This window comes from Malurus melanocephalus, unplaced genomic scaffold (assembly GCF_030028575.1).
Source record: "Malurus melanocephalus ecotype Western Australia unplaced genomic scaffold, MMel_1.1 scaffold_372, whole genome shotgun sequence".
Classification (NCBI taxonomy): Eukaryota; Metazoa; Chordata; class Aves; order Passeriformes; family Maluridae; genus Malurus; species Malurus melanocephalus.
Window position 1 is genome coordinate 373,331 of NW_026623604.1, and position 18,616 is coordinate 391,946.

The window sequence follows — 18,616 nt, forward strand, 5'->3', positions numbered from 1 at the left end:
TGAACACACTGACCCACTTCCAGGGCAGTGAGGACAAGGCAGCAGCAGCCCCTTTCCCTGCCTGCTCTTACCAGAACTGACGCCCACATTTGCAGCGCACGGGTTTAGCATCCGGGTAYTGGACTTTAACAACGTGGTGGCAGTCGGGGGCAGGACACCACTTTAACAGTCGATTACACTGCAAGAAAAGCACAAACCCCACATCACAGGGGAACCAGCTGCTCCAGGACACCTCCTGCCCTGCATCCCTTTGTCRTGGCTGCAAACAGCTCAGCAATTAAACCCAAACCCACTGCACACATCACTTGGAGAAAGGACCGAAATTCTGATCCCGTAACTGCTGCCTCCCTGGGTGCTATGGCACAACTGAACCCACACCATGGGAAAACTGGGACAGTGCAAACACTTTCCAAAGCACCTTTCTCCGAGTTTGTTTTGAGGCTGCAAAACTATCAGTATTTTGTTAAAAGCACTTTTGCAGTTTTACTTCAACTGGCAAAATGTTTAAGGCATGCTCTTGTTTACAGCATTTCCTGGTTTTCAGTCTGAAGTATTTCAGGTAACATTCAGGAGTTATAAATATTATATAACTATTATATAACTATTACAACTATGTGATTCTGCTTCTCAGAATACGGCTCTTACATTCTCTTTAGGTCTTCTGTCCTCAAGTTTTTTGTAATATTTTTTTACAACTGTCCCTGTAAAGCAAAGGATTGCAAAACAACCCCTGGATTCACACTTGATTAGAGACTATGCAAAAACACCTGCTCTGCAGCTCTAAATGGGCCTCCAGTCCCTGGCTGGGTACATGTGCAAGACAAAACCAACCTACAAGCCGTTAAAAATTTCAAATAAAAACTCACCTCTACAAAACTATTGGTTATTAAATGCTGGTACTTTAATTTAACCTTGGAATCTGTGATCAGACGCCTGTGGGAAGGGAAGAAACAGAAAAATTGTAGTAGCAATCTCGTTTCTTTTCATACACAGCCAGTAATTTAAGACAGACAAATAAGTTTGATTCATCCTTCTTCACTTGCAGGTACTTTTTGTACTCATCTGTTCTCTATTGATTTGTTAGATCATCTTCTATTATGAAAACTATATGCATTGTACTCAATATATAAATATATATATATAAAGATAATAGCTTCAGAAACAGAAAGCTCCTGCAGTTCGTAAGAATTGAACCTGTTGGTGAGAGGATTTTTATTTAAAAACASTCTCCTGAAGAGCCCAAGAAACAAATAATTTAATCAATTCATTTACATCAAATACGTATATTTTGTGGCAAATCCCTTTAAAAAGCTCCAGAACAACCCTTGTGTGGTTAACAACTTTGGGAAGCCTCATGTTAGCTGGGTTTAAGCGCAATGTTACAGCTTCACTTTGAAAATTAATGGTGTTTTAATCTATTTACCATAAAAACAAAGTTGATTTGAATTCAACATCACTAGGGGTGTACACAACATGGACTTTAAATTAATTCACATTTGCTTGGAATTGGGAGAGCAGAGGAAAACTGACTGATGGGAACCCTTGACAAGCCTGGTGACCACTTTACTCTTGGGCACACCATCCCAGCTGGCATTGCAAACTGTCCAGTCTAAATACATTCCAAATAACTTAATTATGGATTGCTGAGCACTTCTATAAATGTATTTTAGCTATGACTGCAGTGTCTTCCCAATACATCTAAATACAAAGCTGGACTAACACACCATTTGTGTCATTCCTGGTTCCAATCTGCTGTGGAATRCAGCTTCACACAGGCCATACCATGGATAAATATGGGAATGAATGAATTTTCCATTCCAGGTGCAGCCAAGACCCAGCGTACTCCTGCACGTTATCCTGACAGCATTCACCGAGGAGCAGCCTGTGCCCACRGGATGTGCACAAATCCTAGCCCTGGGCAGCTGGGGAGCTCCTCACCCAAGCACATGCTGGTTATTACATAAATCACAGCACATGGCAGCTCAATTCCCACAGCTAAAATAAAACAAATCAGCTGACAAAGCATTTCTCCTGCAATTCTGGAGTCAAACTTACTGAAGAATGAGAAAACTATTTGAATTTAGTATGAGTTATACATTTTTTTACCCCATACCTGAGCTTCAAGACATACTTAATATCACTTGAAAATGTATTGTATTATAACAATGTATCAGGAACTGGAATTTAAATTAAGTCATGCCATGACTAACCAAAGCACATAATCCACTGTTTTTTTGCTTATCAAAATGCGTTGATTGCCCCAATCGACATCACCAGGTTAAGATCTTCAAGAATTTTCCTTTGAATATTGTTGTCTTTTGGCAAATCATAAATGAAACCACATGAATTAAGAGATGAAACCCATGCCCAGAGCCCATAAATCATATTGTAAATCATATTAATGTTGTATTCATATCGCTTGGAAACTGAAAGCTGGAGATTTTGTAAACAGGAAAAGACCTAAAATAATAACTATGGACACAGAAGTGGGTACAGGCTCCAGCTGAGATAATTTATATTTTTATTCATGCCACCATTCTAAGGCTGCCACAGTTGTCTATCTCAGCTTTTAAAGGAAAGAGTTTTGCAAAAAAAATCACCATCCTCCCCACAGAAACCCAGGTAAGATCAGGGAAAGGTGAATTTTTTTTTTACCTCTACAAACAGTTTCTGGTTTTACTTAGACAAAGGGGACTTGCTTAGTTTAGTAGCCAGCTGCCACTGCACTGTCCCAGGCCTCATCCCTGCCCTCTCCACAGCACTGCTCTCCTTTGCTTCCATCCCTTCCTTGCTGCTGCTGCTGCCAMTGCAGCCTCCAATGCTTTCAGCTACTCAATTTCACATGCACTGTTTCAACAGCTCATTCCAACTGTTGCAATCAAGAAAACACTCAAGAAAGTCCTGCTGAGAGCATTCAACATCACAAATTGAAGTTCAACCTCTGGTAAACAAAAATCTCAATCAAGTTACTAGAGATATGCCAACTCCAGCTCAGTTTCCACCCACTGGGCTCTACAAACCACCCCTCAACAGGGCAGGAAAGCACTTCAGCTACTTCCACTTCCATCCAGCCTACACTCCATGAGTAACCAAGAGCCAAAATTGAGAAAAATCAGTATTCTGAAAGCAACTGGTAATAAAAAACAGCAAATTAGTATCAATGAGTGAGTCAGGCTTCAGGAAGGAAAGAATAAGGGAACAGAATAAGCCTTTATTGAGATGCTTTTTAGCAATAAGAATTAAAATGAACTTGAACAAAGTTCAGAATTATGAAGGATATTGCTCATGCAATAACCTCCCCCAGTATAAAAAWGAAGGAAGCTCATGGAATTCACTGCTGTACCACGAACTAACAGTCATTGTCTACAGCTGGACAACTTAATAACTCCAAGGACACAGGCTGACACACCAGCTTAATCAAATCTGCTGTYTGAGGGTCAACTGCTTCCTATCAGAGGGCAAAAAACACAGCCTGCATCAGCCCTTAGGACTCCTGTCCTCTGACTCACCTATTAACTACAGATATAGACTTGGGGAACCAGTGGGTTGGCCTAGGCAGAAGTCCTAAATTCCTACTTAAATCAAAGGAAATACACAAAGCTGTAAAACAGGGTTTGGAAATGCTGCTGTCAACACTGACCAAACTGGTCAGGGAGTCTTCCCTCCCAGTGCTGTCACATGGGCTTTTCACACCAAAACAGGAAGTTAAGAGACATTCAGGTACCAAAACAGACAGCTGGAGACAGGCTTCTCTGGTGCCTAAGAGCCTCTCTGCCGTTTGCTATAAGCATTTGAATAGATTTGAATGGCACATGAGTAACACAAGGGAAAGAGAGAGCAAAGCCAAGAGCATCACTTACATAACTGTATTGTCGTCCACTAAGATATCACAGCCATGGGCAGGGCATGAAATGGTCTGAAAAACACAAAAAGGTCATAGGAGGAACAGAGGTTATCCTGGGTTTGCACCACAAAGAATTCCAAGGCAACAGACTTCACTACAGCARAAGGAGTGCCTTGCCTCTCCCACCACATCCCACATGTGCCTGGGTTCCTCCTTCCACAGCCCAGACACCTGCAGCAATCCTCAAAATTCTCTCCAGCTTCACCTGTAGCAGAGCCTGCAGCCCCCAAACCTCTGCAGTTTGGGTTTTCTCTGTTGTTCTTTTGTTTTTTGGTTTTTTTTTTAACTTTAGCAGGGAAGACTCTTCCCCTCCTCTCCAACACACAGGATTTCCAGAAAGAAGCCATGAGGTGACATTGACATTTTACCTGTCCCATGCCTTCCTCCATTATTTTGGTAGTTAAATATTCACTCCAGCACTGCATACAGAACTTGTGTCCACACTCTAGGCCAGTGAAGTACTGCAATGACAAAGAACACAAGACATTGCATCATTTATCACATGGATTCGCTCCATAATTTCATCCTTCTTGGTGATGTGCAGCTCACCCATCCCATCCCTCATTCCCCACACCAAACTTGAGACACTGCTATTTATTTTGCATCATCACCACTACAGAACATTGCCAAAGCAGCCTTAGTCACTCTTCCAAAGCCAGACTTTAATCCCCAACCCCAGCAGCAAGGAAAGGTGTGGCCCATGTTTCCATCCCATTAAAATTTATCCTTGTTTTAAGAGTGAACACAGAGCCCAGTATGGCTCTCTCCTGTTTTACTCTGGAAATCAGTCAAATAAATGCAACGCCAAACAGGTCACAGTGATAAGATGATACGGAATCTGCATTCCTCTTATTTTTCCCCTTGGCACATATGGATGCTGCCCRAAAGTCCCAGACCTCTTTGAGGAACTTCCCCCCGAAACCCAGATGTTCATCAGATGAGGACACTGAAGATCCTAATTGGCAGGTGTAAGTTGCTAAATAAAATTCAATAATGATCAGCTGTCACAGACAGCAACAGGGACAACTCCATYCTGGTCTGCATCATCTGCACAGCGCTGTCAAGATATCATCTGGGACTTGGTGGTTACAAAAGGGGTGGAGAAGCAAACACTGCTGAGGAAGGACTGAAATTAAAGTCCTTTCTCTGGTCAGTTTAAAGTGATTTTATACCCAGAGTCAGCACCAAGGAAAACTGTATTTAAAACACTTCATTTGTCCCACTATAGAGGTAATATTTGCTGGCTCAGCTTTTCAAGCCAGCTTCTCAGCCAGCAACATAAAACCAGAACTCCACCCTCAGATACCATCGAACTATGAATGCACAGAGGAAAGAGCCCAGAATCCTCTGTGAACAGCCCAGAACAACAGCAGGGTAGTGGTAATTGAGGAAAGTCCACTTGAGGGAAATGCTCTTCCCAAAGCACCTCCTTAACCAAGGCAGATTCATTGTGTCCATCCCAAAGAGCTGTAACAGCTGGGCTGTGCTGYCTCTGGATGCTCTGGGGTGGGATTGCCCAGGGAAGGTGCCTGGCAGCACCCTGTTCCCACGGCTGGCAGGCTGTGATGACACTGCTGTGACACTCCAGCATAGGCTCAAACCGGGAGCACCAGCACAGGGGAACCCGACCTGAGCATCTGACTTGGGGTCAGGTAAAAACAGAAACATCCCAAAAAAAACCCAACAAAGAGATCAGAGAGAGGCTGACACCTACGTGGTGCCAGGTACACTGGCTCCAAGAGTGAAAAAAGACACCTTCCAATTTCTGAGCCCTTACTACTGAGCCAGCTAACAAGGTACCTGATGCTCCACAGATGCTGTTCCGGCCAAGTGACATCTCCTGGGGATGCAGTGTTAGAGTAAAAACACTTCAACATCTGCAACGTTTGGGATGCCACAGCATGAAACCATCCCAAAGGCAGCACGGACTTTTCCCTGAATTTTGGCTCTTCCATATGTGATGGGGAGCAAGCACAGACAAGGGAATGCCCTCTTACTGCACCCAAATACTCCTGCAGCAGGCACACACGAGGAACCAGCACAGAACACATCTTCATGTCAGACCTGCTGTGGTTATTTCAGGCARGGAAAAGGTTTGCTAAATGCCCACAGAAAGGCAGCCACCACCACATTTCCTCCCAGGCTGCAAGGAATGCAGAGAATCTCTCAACTCTTTTCTTTACTTTGAGGGAGTTCCCAATTATTTTTGGCTCAGCGGACAGCAGATGTCAAGGAAGCAAGTAACAACCACCAAGGGCAGGGGGAGCAGGGACTCCTTAGGCAGCACATTAGCCCAGGAGACAGCTCTGCTGTCACCACATCTGTGCTCATCACCCACAGTCTGGACAACACAGGATGGTCCCAAATACACCCCCAGCCCACCCTGCAAGGAGCATGAGGGTGAGGCAAAAGAGGAGGAAAGCAAAGCCACAGCCACCTCAATTCCTGTCTTACCAATGCAGGTATCACCCAAAATAACAGCTGGGACCTGACACTGCTTGACAGGGACACAGAAGAGGTGAAACATGTCCCTTAAGTCMTCAAACTTGCAGGGTGAGAGCATCAAATGCCTCGTTGGGCAGGTGTTCCCCAAAACTCAAACCACACCTGTCTGGAGATGACTGAAGAGCTACAGAGACTTCACGGCAGAGAGGGAACACTCAAGACTAACACTGCTGCAACAACTGCACACTGTAAAACTTTTAAACTCCAAACTCTCAGCTTTCCATAGCCTGAAAGGGGCTCTCGGGGCAAAAAGAMCCAGCTTTTATGTGGAAAAGAAATAAGCTGATCATTGCTAGAGGGTTTTCAAAGATGAAATCTGAGGTTGGGCATTGAACATAAACAAAATCCTAGAATTTATAATTCACATTGATGAAAACAGCTTTAAAATGGATTTCAACCACCTTAGACACAGACACTACAACCTTTCCCAGAAGAAATAATAAATATTATCTATAGGCTCCAACTTTTTTGTAGGGCAGAGAAACTGAGGTTCCCCTCTGAAGTCTTTTAACWTAAAACCCAACAATAGACAACCCCGCTCACCTGCAACATCTCTCTGCTCCAGCTAAAAATCTGATTTTCTAACAACTGGGCCACTGCTATTTGTACTACTAATGTACCATTTGAGCTATAAAATCAAGAAGTATTAGTGTGTTTTGTGCTGTTCTTTCCAGTTTCAAAACTCTGGACAATGCTCAGGTGTGATTTATTTGGGGGTTGTGCTGTGCAGGGACAGGAGCTGGACTCAACGATCCTTGTGAGCCTTTTCCAGCTCAAGGTATTCCATGATTCTATGACTCTGCTTCCCAGGCAGCAGGGCACCCCCAGCCAGGGGACAGGCCAGTCACTTGGGAGTTTTACCCCCACCCAGCACAACACCTACGTTAAAAAGGAGAGAACAACATTTTGTGATATATTGCSTTTCTCTTCAAAGCACCTCCTCACACAAAGCAGGAATTCACCTTTCCAGCTACTCTCCAAAAAGGAAGCTGGGGCACACAAGGCTGAAGAGACACACAAAGTCTTGTGGTTCCTAGCTCAAGAGAACRAGGATCTTAATCCTGAGAAAGGGAGGGCTGAAGTTGGGCTTCGCCCACTCCAAGGAAGGAATAGGCCACAACCAGGGCACTTCAGGCTACTCATGAACCCCAAAGCTCTTCATGATTCCCATCCCTGCAGAAAACATATCCAGAGCAAGAGCCAAGCCCTGTGTCAGGACAGCTTTGCTTAGCAAGGCCCAGCACACGTCTTAGGGCATTCTGGGAGGGGCAGCTCCACCAGGAACAGCAGGTTCCAATAAAGGAAGAATTCGTCACTATCAGCACTTTGCCTTTTGATGAACTCTCCTGTTTGAGCACTTCCCCTCATCTTCTTTTCCTAAGATCTCCCAACAGCATGTCCTGCCCCAGGGAGCCCCAGCAGAGCCTGGACCTCTGAGCAGGATATGGGAGTGCTTTGATTTGGTCAACAGTTACCAAAAAAGCACCACCATTACCCAGAACACCAATGCAGAGCCTCAGCAAGCACTGGGTGACACACTCTCACCCTGACCAAGAGGGCATTGTCCAGACATGATAAAGATCCAATGATATCCACACTTCTTCCACTCCCTTTTAATCTAGACTTCCTAAACTGACTATTTTGTAGCATTACTCACTGCTTTTAAAAGCTGTTTCATGCCTTGTCATTCTATTTCAGTGAATCCCCTTGCTCATCAAGCTTTTCACAGATTTTTAATTTCATTTTTCATTCATCAGTTGATAGCTAACCTTTGTCAACATCACCTGCTTGCTTTTTCCTGAACTTTACTACACGGCCGCCCAGGTCCCAGCACCCTCAGAGATGTTTTTCAGGGAAATGTGAAGTTTAAGGCAGGAGAAGTGGGGAGCTGCTGGTCAGGCTGCAGCCAGGCTGCCGGGCACTCACCGAGTTGGGGTAGTTCAGATAGCAGATCTGACAGGACATGTCCTGGGCTGATGATCTGGTGTTCATCTGGCGCGTTCGAGACTTTTTACTTGGATTAATTACGTGACACTCTGCAAAGAGCTTCTCCAAGTTGCCATCGAAGTACCTGCACAACAAAGGAGAGAAGGAAAACTTAACCACCTTCTAAATAATTTTCCCATTCTATTCAGCAGTTATGTGTACAAAGTTGCTTTTAACATTTCAAAACTCACACACCCGCTGCTTCCAACAAACTCTTCACTAACACAATACAGAGGTGGATGTTAGACAACTGCACTTCAGAGACTCTCCCTTGAATTGCACACTCCTGAAATTCAGGTATCTTCAATTCTTTAGCTGCCTTTCAAGTACTTCATTGTTCTCCCCAGTGACTGCTTTGCATTAGAATTTCAGGACAGGAAACTAGAGCAAGAACACCTCATTGCAGTCCAGGCATTGGAACATCTTCCTAAAGCACAAGTTTGATGCCTCCAAGCTCAATTCTATTCAGTTTAAGCCTGCCATTTTCCCTGATATTCTGATCATTGGCCATTTGAGCATCTTGTGCCTTCAGTCAACCTGAGGTAATTTAACAACCTCCTAAAAAATACAGTTCCAGGTTTACAATGCCTCCAAAGATCAGGTACCTATTGAAAAAGAGGATACAAAATKGCTTGGAGGGAGAAAAAAAAGTCACTTCCTTTCTATTTCRTATTCCCTTRAGGAAAACAACACAGGTGTGCTTTCAAGGCTTATAAGAAGCTCTTCAACTCGGAGAGAAGGACCAGACTGGGAAGGATCATTATCAGCAAGCTCAGTCTCTTCCTAGAATCCTTCACACACCTTTCTCCAGCCACCAGCAGCTGCAAAGAACTAATTAAACCAGACAATTACCCAGGCCCATCACCTGCACACATCCCCAGCCAAACTCAGTAAGTCATTCCCCTGCTCCCTTACAGCTCTACCTATCAACAAGGCTTGATTTATAATTTAAAAAATATTAATTTTCCTGCTGTTTCATATGATTATCAATGCAGTTCACATATTTTAGATCTTAAATTTCAAGGCACTGAATCTGGAAGGAAGTGGTGAATTCTGGTATGGCAGCATCCACTGATCTTCAGTGTTAGCTCAGGATTTAACTCAACCACGTTCTTTTGTTTGTTTAGAGGATTTTATTTAGAAATGTACATGTTACATTTAAATATAAATATATAAAATTACATATTTAGAAAATTTAAGCAAGTGAATTCACAGCAGTCCTGTTACAGGCAACCGTATTTGATTATTAAGGATCATAGACAAATATTAAGCCCACAGAAGTTTTCCAGCCTTCCAACTACTCTTAAGAGGCAGCAGGAGCAGCACAGCACATTCTCTGAGGACAGCAGACACACAGCTGGGTCTCAAGTTTGCAAGGAAAACAGTTTTGTATACAAATGCTATGATGCAACTTGAACCCTGGTACCCATGGCCAGCAAAATGCTAATGGAAATACCAGAGGTATTTGTAGTGGTGGGCTGGCTTTAAGGGTGAATATCCATGTCAAGAACTTGACTTTTTTCACCTGGAATTACCCACCCCCCTTAAATACCTATGGATGCTATTCCTACTTCTCTGAGCTGTTATCTTTTTAGGCATTTTCTTTCTGAGTAAGTAATTTCCACATCTATTTATTTGCACGTGTGTCTCTCAGACTCAAACTCATGCTGTCACTGGGCCAGAAGAACTCCAGAAAATGCAGAGGAATACGCAGATCTCAGTGAAAACACACAGTTCCAATGGATACTCCAAAGTCCACCAGCTCTCTAACKGCTCCACCACTCCTTATGCAAACACACCAAGGCCTCAGTCAGAAGACTCCTGCAGTTCCTTCAGTGGTTAGGAACAATTCCTAATTCCAGTCAACATCCCTTTATCCCACYTGTTCCAGCGTGATCATCCCTGTCTGCAGATCTCTCTTTGCCTTCCCACATTCTCAGCCAAAGGATTCCCAGAAGCAGCCCTAAGACCCTTCCCCCCCACAGAGGTGAGCTCCATGTGACATTCCCCCATTCCCCTGGCCAGCAAACCTTCTCCACCACCAATTTCCATTTCCATTCATCCGCCTTGAATCCAAGGAAGCTAAAACACATGCACAGTTCCAGTCCAGATCAGACCCTGATCTCATACAATTTCATCCAGAATTCTCCTGCAGATCTCACCTAATGCATGGCATTTCTCCAGAGCTCCTCCATGTCACAGCCCCTCCTCACTTCCTTCACAACTCCAAGAATTCTGATTTTTTCCTCAAATACCCTCTACTAAAGGGCTKGTTCTTGGTACCTCCATCCTTATTTTCAACCTAAGAAGGAGCAGAGTGCCTTTAACAGCTTTTTAAATCCTCTGCCCTCCTTTCCCTTCACAACACAGATATTGAGTAATTCCAGCACTTCTGGCACATAAGAATTTCTTCTATTAATTCTTCAAAGTACGTTTTCTTCATCACAAAGTTGGGCTTTTTCTGCTATTTTAAAATTAATGGACTGACCAGTGAATTATTTTCAAGTCTTTCTACTTAGCAAGACCAAACCTTTAACACCACCAAGTCTTTCTGGCAGAGGGATCAAGCTGTCAGCTCCTTTATCTCCCCAAAATTCCCTCCTGCTGTTTGTAACTGCCTAATCGCCATTTTCCAGACATAATCAAATCCTACCCATGGGAGTATCAAAGATAAAAGGCCTTTTCACTGAAAAAAATTGCTTCTAGTACACATTTTGGGATATTTACTTCCACGGAAGAGCATTTGTGAGTGTCAGTGCATCAATACACTCGCAGTAAAAGATATCTCCACATCAAAACTCCTGCCAYGCACCATTTTTCACCTGTTCAGCCYCTGCTGAAGAGTGGAAAGCATTTATTTGTTCCAAGGAAAGCAGGCAGCCAGGTCCTGGAGAAGAGGCAATCTGGGCACTCCTGACATCCCTYCTCCGCTCAGAGGGAACAGGAACATGTGGCCACCAAGATAAGCAGCTAAAGAGACTGCTGTACCTCTCTGGCTCTGCCTCCAAGGATTAAATTGGGCCTTGGGGACATGCTGAGACACTTTTCTCAACAAAATGACCAGGGGAAAGCACATAAAGCAGGAGAGATGTATTTTAACCTCTTCATCACACAGAGCTTCCTCCCCAAACTCCCTTCAGGACAGGACACCATCAGCCACAGTAAAAGTGGAAGGTAATCAAGATAAAGTTTATGAGCTARAACACTTCCTTCACTCATTTCTGAGAGGATGTGGTCACTCTGCACCTGCTGCTCTCCTGCCTCTGTGAATGAACCTTATGAGAGAGAGGAGAACATAATATTTGACATCTTTATCCTCCAAAACATGCAGCATATCAGAGGCTGAACTAGCATTTCCTCCACACCCCACTTCCATCCTACAAACAAATCCACCCCAAACCCCCAGTTTTGCTTTTGCACACAAACAATTAGTGTTTCACCAGTAGGTCATGGCAGTTTTTCAATTGTGGCAGTTATTACTTTAGTGTAAGTGGAATACCTGTAGCACATCTACCCTCTCAACACCACTGTKCAATTACTCTGTGACAAGGCTGGCACAGACAATAACAATCTGCCTATTAAAAACAGGCATAACAAGGCTAAAAAAAAAGTGGGCAAAACAGGGAAATTTTCRTATCACGAGCTCAGATCTCTGCACTTATCAAAAAGAGAAGCCACTTGGCTGAAGTGCTTTCCTCCAGGCCAGGTCTGATAAAGCTGCTGGGAGGTTGTGCTGACTCACCATGAGCTAAGGGAAACAGGCACTGATTAGGAACTGCAAACACACACCATAAAACAAGAGGGCCTTTCATGCAAAATGTGTATTTTAGAGGGTTTTGCCCTTAAACCTCACCTAGCACCTCTTGAACACCAAGAGCCTGCTCTCAGCTTCCCCAGCTCCTGCTTTAGCRTAGCTGAGCACTCCAAAGGATTTCACAGAATTGGGGCAGAAGTGATAGAAAGCAGCACCAGCTACTTGAGAGATCATGTTTTGGTGTTTTCTAAAACAACAGGACATCAGTCAGCACCAAAATCAGACCCACGTGCAACAGGTCTAACTAAGCAAGTCATAGATTCTATTACTCACTCACTGTTACGTATTTTAATGAATACATCCACCTGTGGATTTATTAATATAATGTCTACTTAAAACTGTAAAAGCCTTAACAGTAATACCTCACGTGGACCTGGCTGGCACCTCCCTGGGGAAAAAGAAAACAAAAACAAAAACACAGCCCAATTTTTATTTTTTAATTGATGGCAACCCTAAAAAAGCTTTCAATGAGAAGAGACAAAATCTACCAAATAAAGGGATGGCTTTTCAGTGCAGCTATCTCACAGGGAAATAGTCAGCCAAGGAGAGTGAACTTTAGCCTGGCCAAGAGAACCAGCCCAAGAAACTCAAATACCAAGTGAACAGACATGTTGCAGAGCAGGAATTAAATCAGAATGCTTAACAGCTGTAGTCAGAGTTAAATAGTRGCTATATTTGTAACACAAAGCTTTCTGACTTCCAACATTAACTCAAAGAGGTCAACTCAGGAAAATAAGAACTAGAAAGCTGTAAAAAAATACAATCACTTTGGAAAAAAAAATCTAGGTTAAACAAAGTGTAAGAGATACCCGAGCACCATCACTAACCAAAAATACTACACAAAGCGGGGCTAAAGGTGTCCTAAATCCATTAGCCCTGGATAGCAGAAATATTTATACTCCAAAATAATTACTGTCCATGTGAAAACCTTTGCTACTCTTTCCATGGGTGACAGAGTACCAAACTACAGGGGCTCAGGCCAGGGCTCAGTGAAGTGATATTTAGCACCAACAATTGCTTCAGGATTACAGACCACATCCCAYCTTTACATACCCTGATCATCAGGCAAAGAGGAGAAAGTCAAACTTTTAATTAAGAGAAAGTCAAACTAATGATCCCACTAGGCCCTTCACACCCACCCATTGGTCACTTCACACCTGGGAAGACCSGCAAAGACCAAAACAACCAGCAAGTCCCTGTACAGCCTTTACTGCTCCTTTTGGTCCAGATCAATTCTCCTCCCAGTTTCTGAAGTAAATTAMATTTTCCAGCTCCCTCAATTCCCTTCAGCACCAGCACTGGCATTGGAACAAACCAAATGCAGCTGGATTTGGTCTCCACCGTGTAACAACAAATTGGAAAGTACCTTTACCAAGCAACATTCCAAGGGTTGGGAATCAAAGATGGGAAATAACCATAAAACACTCTGCTCTGAGGGGGAAGGAGAGGCAAAATTCAAGCCATGATTTACACACACTGAAGAAAACTTGGAGCTGCAGAGATGAAGGCAGGACCATTATCAGACAGGAACAATTTAGCCTTGGCCAGAGCAGCGAATAAACATGTCAGGAATACACATGCCAGCATGACAGGCAAAAGCAGCTAAACCCAAATCCAAAACAGTTGCTAGATAACAAAAACCTGTTCCTGCTTGCTTTTTTCCAGAGCCTGTCCAAATGCTGTGCCTGTATGTGTTCAAACTGGAAATCCCTCTTTCCAATGGGCAACTTCCACAGCTTCTAACAGGCATTAATAACATTAAAACAAGGAGTCACCCTTAGCTGAGGAAGGGGCAACATTTAGAGCTTACACAAAAGATTCTCCTGCCACACCCTGTGCATTCATCCATCCTCAATTCAWCCAGAAACAAACATTTTTCCAGCTCTGCAGCACAAGATGGTTGCATGCTAAGGTGGCTGCTTACCTCTCCATCAGCTTCTCTTTATCCCAGTTGAAATGGCTAAGCAGTATCCGAGTGATAGTCGCTGGATTCTGGAGAAAGAATAGAAAAACAATCAATAATTGAGTAACCAAGCTGGAGTGAGAACACCGAGCAGAGCTTTGAATAGGCAAAGGGAAAATCAGGGTGTCTGATAACATCACCTGCTCAGACAATACATGTTTACTGCCATGGACTGGGAAATAGCTAGACTTGACAGATAGGAAAATTTTAAAGGGAAAAAAAACCCCAACACTATAAATCCAAGTGTCTATATAGAATGAGAACTTGGTTGAAGATTTAAGGGCCAGGTTAATTACAGCTTCCACAGTGCCAGCATCTCTCCATTCAGCATGCCCACACAAGGCAATTCCAGGATGTCTGTAAAATGCAGGAAGGGCTGATTTCCACCCATCATACTCATTTTTGCCCTAACCTTCATAACACTTGCTGAGCAAGAGTATTCCAGCCCTGACCACCAAAACACATGGGCTGAAAACTCTCCCAGAGCACAACTGGCTGCCAGTGTAAGATGCCAAAGTCCTTGGACGACCCCCAGATGTTCCTGAAGCACCATGACATCCAGAAAACACTCATAGAACCACACAGCTTAGAAAAGAAATACAGCCTAGAAAGGTCAGGAAGATGGAACATGAGCTGATTTTCACTTGCGTACAAGTTTTTCTTCCAGCTAAATCTGTATCATCAGCCAAGGGTTTGATTACATGAGAAACACCAGATCCACGTTTTAGCTCCCCAAATCCACTCTCTGGACTCACTTTTAGGACCATTGACGTGCACAGGAGACAAGAGCAGCACCCTGAGAGCGCCTGTGTGTACTTTGCCATTTGACACCAAAATGGAAGTTTGCCTCAGGGCCAATGTTCAATGGACGCTCTGAAGCTGTTGAAAAGTAGGACATAAACCAGCAATGTGATTTCCCGAGCCCTGGAGCTACAGCCACAACTTGATGCTGCCAAAAGCCAGTGCTGCCAACCACAGCAGTGATCCCACCCCATCCCTGCATGTCCTGCCCTCACCAGWCCATACCACCGCAGCCATTTTACACTGCAAACACTGGCTCAGAAGATGATCTTGTTTTCTTCCTTTAGGTTGCTTTTCTTATGGAATCAGTTCTTCAATCTGTTTGATTGCCTGACCACACAAACAGCTGCATTAGCACAAGGGGAAAGCAGGACAACCTTTCACTACCAACAAAACCTTCACTGAAACAAAGCCCTCGGGTGACAGTGTAATAAGCACAAAGAACGAGTCTTGTGGTTTATACTATAAAAAGTGACACTCTTCTCCTTCTGCAATGTGTTCTGTCTCTTATTAATGCCAGCAAAGATTGCTTAAGGCCAAATTAAGAATKTTTTCCAGCTTCAAAAGCCCATGTGAACCAAAGCAGCTTTAGAAAGGTCACACCAGACCCCTGATCCAGACGCYGTGGAGCCCCACAAACAGCTGGGAACAGCAGATCTACACAGCATGGGGTAGAAGATACCAGAAATGGGYATTGCCTAACACTGCACGGTGCCAGCATGGCTCTGGTCCGTATCTGGAACAGTCTCCCAGGTGACAGGGATCCAAGCTCTTCCCTGCAGCAACACCAGGTGCCTGCCTGACAAGCAGCGCTCTGACACCATCCATCCTCCATGCAGCCCTGCAGAGGGGAGCAAGCAGCTTAGCTCTGTCAGTCCAGCCAACGAGAAGCTCTATGGGAATTTAAGGGTCTCCTTCATTAAAAGCTCCTCYAGCAGCCTCTTTCAGGGTTTAGTTTTTTATCTTTCTAGGCTATTTTGTATTTAGGTCTCCACAACATGCTTTTCTGTAACTCTCTCTGTATTAAGTAGCAATACCTAAAAGAGCTCTTAAAAGCTCACTTAGACACAATTCCTGGAGCAATTTAATCAAAGATGAAAATACACCTTAGTAAATAAACCAATCTTATCTCTAGATTATCTTGGWTATGATACCAGCTCCTGTAATTCTCTAGTTATGAATTTCAGACAGCCAAGCACAGCWCTTCAACACAAGGAGTCTTCACTCAGCCCAGCTGTACAGAGAAACACAATTTTCACCATTTCTCAAGCAAAGGCATTGAGAGAGCTTTAATTAAAACCAGACTGAAGTCTTGCCCTACCTTCTGCCACAGTAGCCCACTTGGCCACTTCCTAAGGCTTCTGGGAATACCTATTAATCACTTAATAGGCTAAGAGGCAGCTGAGGTAACCATAAAACATGGTCTCTGGCTAACTTTTTCAAAAGACAGGTTTCCCCTTGCACTGAAGGAAAGTTATGAAAGAAACTCAAGCAATCTGCAGCAATTATTAAGTAGAACAAGGCTGATCTAGCAKATACCACTCCCCAAAGGACATGTGGTTGGAAAGGACAAGAAGTTTCATCTGTGGCTTCTTCATTTTCCCAACACACTGGCACTGCAGCTTTCAAAACCACTTTCCCAGGTCAGAGCCCCCCCGAGGTATCTCAGAAGGGTGAGTTCAGAGTACTGTTGGCTCAGTGTACTATCACCTTCTCCTGGCTTGCCGGGGTTCAGCACTGTTGGTTGAACATTTGAAAAAGAAAGGAAACACCAGCAGCATGAGAAGCTCCCACCAGAAATAGCTGGGCTGCCTGCTTTTGCTGCCTGCCAGATCCCAGATGTAGCATTCCAASCTTCCCTGGCTGTTTCCCGGATACAGAAGGCAAGGATTAACACAGCCCTGCCCTTGCTCATCCCTGGACAGGGTACAATCTGAGCTGGCAGCACACAGCGAGCACAGAAGAGCGGGAGGGAAGCARCTGAGGGGCAAACCAGAGTTAAATACAAATGCCTAAAGTTCTGGCACGATGGGATTGTCCCAGTCTAAGGGCAGGAACACCAACAGAACAGCTGTTCCATGGAAATAGCTCACATGCACACACTTTCCTGATAGGTATTCAGGAGCAGTACTGGAGGAGCCAACCACAGCACCCACCCTGGTAAGAACTGTGTCCCGTACCTGGGGCACACAGGGTTAAAACACCACCAAAATAATCTGRTATTTCAACACCAGTTCTACTCCAGCCCTGCACCAACCCTCAGCCAGCACTCTGGACACTCGCGCTGCAAAAATTAATGGAATATCGAAACACTGGGTAGCACAGCACTGGGAAGTGACGGGCTCTGTTCTGCCTCCTCGTTTGGCACACGGGATTATTTCCTACAACTGACACCACRCAGATTAGTTATGAACAGGCTCCGCTGCTGCTCAGACGGGATCACTCCCGAGGCTGGGAGAGTGCACTCCGACTCAGGCTATTTTCTGTTCACAAAGATGAATTTTGCTACAGAAAGCAGCCAGGAGAGGACGGCGAGCAAGGGAACAGCCAACATGTTCTCCTCCGAATGTGGCCTGATGAAAGCTGAAACAGCAGATCTCACTTACAGCAGCCTCCTATTAAATTTTACATGTCGGAGCCGAGGCGGATTGCCTGGAGCCGAGGGCAGCAAGCCTGTTGATATCCAGATAGGAACAAACCCGAGGAAAGCAGCCATTTTGTTGAAATTCTCCGGGCACTTCAAAAGATTCCCTAACAAAACATTCTGAACAAAGCTCTGCCCAGAGAGAAACACCCTCAGTCTTTCAGCAGGGATGATTTTTTTTTTTTTTTTTTTTTTTTTTAGCTAACAAAGCAGCCAAGTCCCTCACATGCTTCAAACAGATCCCACTCTGCCACAGCTTTTCACTGGAGGTATTTACATTTACTCTCCTTATCTATGTTGCCATGCTCTAGCACACCAATGCAAGCAGGAGATACAGAAAATAGGAAGCCCTACAGAAGTCTGGACTTCACCAAAGAAGCATTATTAATTCAAGTAAAACTCCTTAATTTAATATAATTTAATTCAACTGGAAGCTTCATCAGTGATAAGAGTTAAAATTCTTTTTGCTGTCAAAATAAGAAAGTATGAATCGGAAGGAAGAATCTGGATGCACTTAAATGCATAAATGAATTATAAATTAAATATTATTAGAACRTTAGCTTGAATCAGAATTTCCAAGCAGCACAATTTGCTGAATGACAGTTGGGAGCATTTGAGCCATTCATGTTTCCATCCATCAAGAGGAGCTGCACMGTTAATTCTTGATGTAACTACCAAGAAAAGCACATTTTACAGTTCAGCTTCTCCTCACATGCTGGGAGTCAGCTTCTGGTTCAGTTTCAACATTTACTGCAAATAAAAACCATTTAAGAACAACTTAAGCTCAGTACTCCAGCAAAATCCTTTCCCACCTCCTGGAGAAATGGTATCAATAAATTCTTTGTTTTGTTTCTTTCCATGTCATGGCTGGTTTTGTTTTCTACCCATGGCAGCTTCTGCATTCTAACAGTCTTCATCCCAACTGCAGCATCTCCATCTCAATAACAGAGGATTTTATAGCAGGAACTGTTCGATGCTGCTTCCAGGTGGATTTTCTAC

At 43.9% G+C, this 18,616-nt stretch overlaps 1 protein-coding gene across 1 annotated transcript in view; it reads right to left on the reverse strand.

Moving 5' to 3' along the window:
* Positions 1-18,616, reverse strand: part of ARIH1 (ariadne RBR E3 ubiquitin protein ligase 1) — a 49,996-nt gene that overhangs the window by 14,119 nt on the left and 17,261 nt on the right. Inside the window, 6 exon segments of the mRNA XM_057378763.1 lie at positions 72-178; positions 867-933; positions 3,861-3,916; positions 4,273-4,365; positions 8,336-8,480; positions 14,134-14,201. Of these exon segments, the coding sequence (XP_057234746.1) occupies positions 72-178; positions 867-933; positions 3,861-3,916; positions 4,273-4,365; positions 8,336-8,480; positions 14,134-14,201 (536 nt within the window).